Raw genomic sequence first — 5,867 nt, 5'->3', positions numbered from 1 at the left:
GGTCCACCTTTCGAAAGCGCTGGGGTTATGGGGTTTTTATCATTTAATAATTTGTACTATATATTTTACGAAAAATACTTTAAATTGTAACTACAGAAGAAACCCGGGCTTTCATAATATTTACTACCAGAGAAAGCTAATTCTATAAGGAAAAAGCCATTACATGAATATAAATTACGTTTTAGGACATCTAATTGGGTTATACTGTGAATGCTTCTATAACAAGATTACAATGCTAACGGCGAGATTTTACTTGTTTCAGATATAACCTTTTAAAAATGATATATATTTGATTCCCATTAATTATTCATATATTTCACAGGTGATATTTCGTGTCTGATGCCAACACCTCAAGATAAAACTGTCCTTATGTACTACAAAGGTAGAGTGATGGATCAGGAAAAACCTAAGCTGAGTGAAGTTCCATCTGGTGAAGAGTTATGGTTTCAATGTGAACACATTGGTACCTTTAACTTAAAGGGTCCTTCAAATACTCGATGTGAAAACGGAAGTTGGAGCAAAGCGCCACCTAGATGTGAAAAGCTTGAGATCACTCATCAAAGCAGTTAGTTGGCTTTTGTTGATAAATTCCCTTTATTAATTTATATATGGCATACATTAGATAAAATAAGAGATTGAAATTTGTGGCGACGTAATCTTGATTATACTACGAGAGCAGTAGATATGTATACGTATTACCTACTTCAATGATTTCGTTATATCAGTTTTAAGTTGTTAATTGTACATCGTAGCCTGAATTCAAGAAGAAGAAAAAATCTGTATAGCTAGGTCGGATGAGGTTATTTCATAAACAGGACTACAGATTTAGTTATAAAGCAATCTCTTGATACTTTACCCGTCTCTGGCCTAGTGATTTGCGTACCGAGCTGCTAATTAGAAGATCCAATATTTGAATCACGATATCGCTCAGTACGCATTGCGCTTTCAGCTCTTGGCTTCTTATATATGGGCTCTCTATTTTGCTCCAGGAGCCGGAAAAAAACTATTTTTGGGGTGAGTGATGCTATTTTCTTTGCCTTTGGTCAGTATTTCAAAGTTAGGGGCGGCTGTATCCGAACCTTAGTTGTCCAATTAGATCATGTACACATAATTTGCCTTTCAAATAAAAAATATAAACACTACAGGGTTTATTAAGTAATATTAGCATGATTTTGAACATAGAAATCAAGTCACGTGATCAGCACAGCTAGTGTAAAGTCGCGCCGGCACGGCAGGTATCAGAATCACATTTTACCGTTGTTTTGTAGAAAGTGGGATGCCACTAAAAATTGGTTGCTCTAGGAAAGCGTATGTACTAGCCTTTTTCGACACAAAATATTTATATATTATGATCATAAATTTGTGTTCAGATCGAGGATTTATAATTTCCAAGACTGGGGTATTTTTTTATTTAATAACATCGGAAAACAAGAAAAACTTCCGACTAAAAACGAGGCCAAAGAGGTATGGGCTCACCACGATAAAGCTTCTAATTATACCTCCCATTCAACTATAAACTTTAGGATTAAAAAAAAAAACATGCAGGGAGGAATGGTGTTCTTCGGACATGACAGCCTTACGACGGAATCTTTTAATGAAAAATGCGTTGTAAGGCTATTGCCAAGAAACATAGTCGTCAGACAGAGTATGACCGGACGTGGCGACATGGACCTTAACGATGTTTTAATATAGCATATTAACCCTGTATACACCTGACACTTATTGGCTTCTTATCTACATGCAAATAAAACAGTCACTCTATCAACAATAATCAATGTTATTAATATTTCCATTCTAAATCTTCCACCATCCTTTTTCATCTAATCTTGAAACGTTATACTATGACATCATTCACATTCACACATTTCTAGCAATACGACATAACCATACATATATTATAACAATCCCCCAGTAGCACAGCATTACCTCTGCGGACTTACAACGCAAGAAACCGGGTTTCGACAGCCGTGGTTGGCAGAACACAGGTAGCCTATGTGTGGTTTTGTGCCTAATTACAAACAAACAAATTATATTATAACAGAGTAAACTGTTAATCTAGCGACACACACATTTAATTAATTCCATATTTAAATCATCTTATCATACAGCTGTATTTCAAAGTATTCTTAACAAGAAAATGTTTTAATATAACGTGGATGATTTGTAATTTTAGAACTATAAACGATAGAAAGATGAAACAAAATTAGTTTGATGACATATGTCTTATTTCTTATATGTTGGAATTTGAGATTTTACTGGTAGTGGTTAGTTTAATATTGAACTATAGTTTTAAATATTGTATGACGCAAAAAGCTTGTTCAAATTGGTTACGACACGACGACTCTTGTTTCGTATTTGTAGGTCGTACTGAAGAAATCGTTTGCCCAAAAGCCTATGGTGTTTTTCCCTATCCAAAAGACTGTAGTAAGTTTATAAACTGCTGGAAACATCGACCGACCATTCAGGATTGTCCTCCTACTTTACATTTCAGGGCAGCCATAAATAGTTGTGACTGGAAAAAGCAAGCGAACTGTCATCCACGAAACATAAATTGTAGGTTTACTTTGTTTGTGTTTCACTCGTTTCATGGAGCGAAACATTTGTGTATGAGATTGATGTAGTATTGGGAAATATTACCTTTAATTCTGTGTTCTCAACACGCAACATTTAAAATACTACCTGATATACCCATTCATGAGCAAGACATAGGACTCTTGTGGGTGACAGAACCGAACTCGTATCCCTTATGTCACTCCTCATGGGGGGGGGGGGGGTAAGGATACATGTCAAGTTTGGGAGCAATGTTTCAGTGGCTTACCATTTATGAGCCAAAATACATTATGTGACATAGCTCCCTTAACGGGTATCCTCAGCTAGTAGTTTATAAACATATGTTTAAAAAGCCGATAGAATTGATGTGGAACCCATAGATAATTTTAGAGTTAAAAAACGGTTTTAGGTGTCAAAAATGTTGTGTTTTGATAATAAACTAAATATAAGATTAAGGTGTCTGCTATACGTCTTCCGTAACAGTTGTTGTTAAGCAATTTACTAATTAATATATATAGCTTCACAACCACTAGCGTATCTGACATATCCCAGCCAGTCTAAAGAACCCCGATATTGGCGAAAAGTCTCATCATGGTATAGCAGATATAGTGTGGTTGACATGTTATTATGCAGACTTCTTCCCTTTTCCCAGTAATTCTTATTAATAATTGCTTAATACAAAGCACTCAATTGGTTATTTGTATTATGAATTAGTTTTCTGCTTGATTTGGTTTAACTGCGATAAGTTAGTTATTTGTTTTGTATTCTTCCGTAGCACGTGTTTTACAAGACTAGGTTCTGCAGATTTTTTCACTATATTAGTCATTGAAAATTTAGGAAAAAAAGAAGACGATTAGCACAGGTTAAGTTTGATTATATCAACGTTAGCAAAGCTAAGTAAAGATATTCAAAAAAGGTAAGACAAAAACAACAACTAATAATCTACGCACACAGATTGGGATTTTATCTTTATTCCTACTAGATACGAGATAAATCGTTAGACGTGTCGAGAAATAAAAAAAGCCAGATGTGGCCTACTTGTTTAGCTTAGCGGTCTGTGTATTGACGGGTCCAAGGTTCGAAACGTGATACCACTGAACACACTATGCACTTGTTTTTGTGGACGCATTATAAAGTGACTGTAACTATCGTCATTCGGCATGAAGAGCAATCAAAGCCACTTGGGGGAAGGTACTGCTGCCTGACTTCTTTCCCTCTGGTCAGAACTTCAAAATTAGAGATTATTATGCTTAAACTCTAGGGTTTCTGACCTGGCTTTCTAGCCATTAAATTCCTTTCAGGTTAAAAATTCTAATTCCACTTCAATAAATAAAAGTATAACTCTTGATCTAGTTGCTCGCAGAACGAATACCAGTCTAAAATTCAAAGGAAAAGTGACTAGTGTCACTTACATAAGGTTTATTTGATTGCTTTTGCCAGAGGCGTCGCTAGGTGCTTAGAAGACTCAGGCACATAGAAACGGGAATTTTTGGCGCTTCAGTATGATATTGCTTATGGTTTTCAATTCTGATTTTTCAAAACTTCAACCGGGGATTAGGGGTACTGTCAAATAGAATAGGAGCAAGAGTCCCGTGTGCCAATACCTAGCAACGCCACTGGTTTTAGTGCAAATCTACATACGTACGTGTGTTCACCAAGAGGAATTGAACTCCGGATTTTAGTGTTGTATCCGTAAACTTACCGTTGCCCCACTGAAGGACATTTACGGGAGGATCAATAATTATTTGATTCGTATTTTATTATTGTTCATTGCATGTTTTATTACACTTTTGACTTATTTTCATAACACATTTATCACTCTGGAAACATCTAGTTTTCCAGCATTTTATTATTAGCATATAACTGAGAAAAACTGATACCTATCTATGAAATATACAAATTGTTGAGTCTATACATATTTAATCCTGCTTTAGTCTTCCGGGGTCTTCACGGACCCCAAATATTTTGTAAATATCGGCGCCGACAGATGGAAGCACGTACATGTTTGTTGTTCTCAGTAGCTTTAGTATTCGGCTAGTTTGTGTTAAATCGTTACACTTAGTTTAGGTGATAAAAAAAGAAACAACTTATTCGATGTTCATTTATTGATTAATAAAGGAAAATAGATTTTGAGTTTTATTGTTCTATTGTTTCCAAAATAATAGTTTATTATTATTTAAATACTTTTATGTTAATTTTTTATGATGGGGTCTTCTTGGACCCAGGAAGAGTGATTACGTAATTTGTTTACAGAAGAATAACAGCAGGGTTAAATATTTTTCTGTTGTTTTCTTTGTTTCTTGTTTTTTGCAATTAAGAAGAAAAATAATTTTATCTTGCAGCTTCTAAGAAGAAATTGCCCTCACCAATTATTTTGATTGAGCCTGATCCTTACCAACCAGACCACAGGCTTGGCGTTAGTTACACAGGGCAATTAGTAGTGTATCCTGGAACATCTTTCAAATTAACGTGTTTATATTCTGAAGATGCAGGTGATCTGAAGTGGACCTATCAAAATGACGATTTAGGCGTTCAACCATTGTACTCTACCAGAAAGAAGACAAACTCTTCTAGCATTGAGAATAAATTAATGATCAACAATGCATCAGAAAAGCATTCGGGATCGTATAAATGTACTACACTAGAAGGAATTCAGAAAGTAATTGAAGTAACCGTACAAGGTATGAAGCTTTCCTTGTTAAAAGAAAACAACAACAACAATTTTTTATGATACAACTAAGGTAGGAGTCTCATCGTAATTCTTTGTGTTCACTAAGCCTATGATTAAGGTCAGTGATTCAATAAACGTTGTAACAAGTATTGTTTTATCAGTTTCTCAAAGTGAAAGTTACTTTATTTGAATACTATTATAACAGATCTGACAAGGCCTAGTGATTAGAGAGCTCGACTAGAAATCTGCGGATTGCGGGTTTGAATTTTGTCGCCGAACATGTTCACCCTTTCATCCGTGGGGGTGTTATAATGTGAGAGTCATTCCCACTATTTATTGGTAAAGCGTAGCCCAAATGTTGACTGTGGGTGGTATTGACTATCTGCCCCCCCCCCCTCTAGTCTATTACTTTTAATTTAGGGATGGTTAGCGCAGATAGTCATAGACTAAGGCTATAAACTAACCAGTTTTTTATATGAATCACTAAGTAAAAATAAGCTTTTCTCCACGGAATAACCTATACACTTGTTATTGATAATTTTGAAAGTCGAATATTTTTTCATGTGTAATATTTTAACACTTGAAGGTTCTATATATTTCTAGATTTTGTTTCTTTTTTATTAATATTTTTGTATTAAAATTAATT

At 35.0% G+C, this 5,867-nt stretch overlaps 1 protein-coding gene across 3 annotated transcripts in view; it reads left to right on the top strand.

Moving 5' to 3' along the window:
• LOC106461128 overlaps positions 1-5,867 on the top strand; it is a 24,232-nt gene that overhangs the window by 7,691 nt on the left and 10,674 nt on the right. For 2 of the 3 annotated variants that reach the window (XM_022388270.1, XM_022388260.1), the window contains exons 2-4: positions 323-565; positions 2,362-2,553; positions 4,893-5,231. In XM_022388270.1, coding sequence (XP_022243978.1) covers positions 323-565; positions 2,362-2,553; positions 4,893-5,231 — 774 coding nt within the window. The remainder of the gene's footprint in view (positions 1-322; positions 566-2,361; positions 2,554-4,892; positions 5,232-5,867) is intronic. The other variant, XM_022388281.1, reaches the window with a different exon arrangement.

This window comes from Limulus polyphemus, unplaced genomic scaffold (assembly GCF_000517525.1).
Source record: "Limulus polyphemus unplaced genomic scaffold, Limulus_polyphemus-2.1.2 Scaffold37, whole genome shotgun sequence".
NCBI classification, from domain to species: Eukaryota; Metazoa; Arthropoda; class Merostomata; order Xiphosura; family Limulidae; genus Limulus; species Limulus polyphemus.
This window is presented reverse-complemented; position numbering and strand designations above follow the sequence as displayed.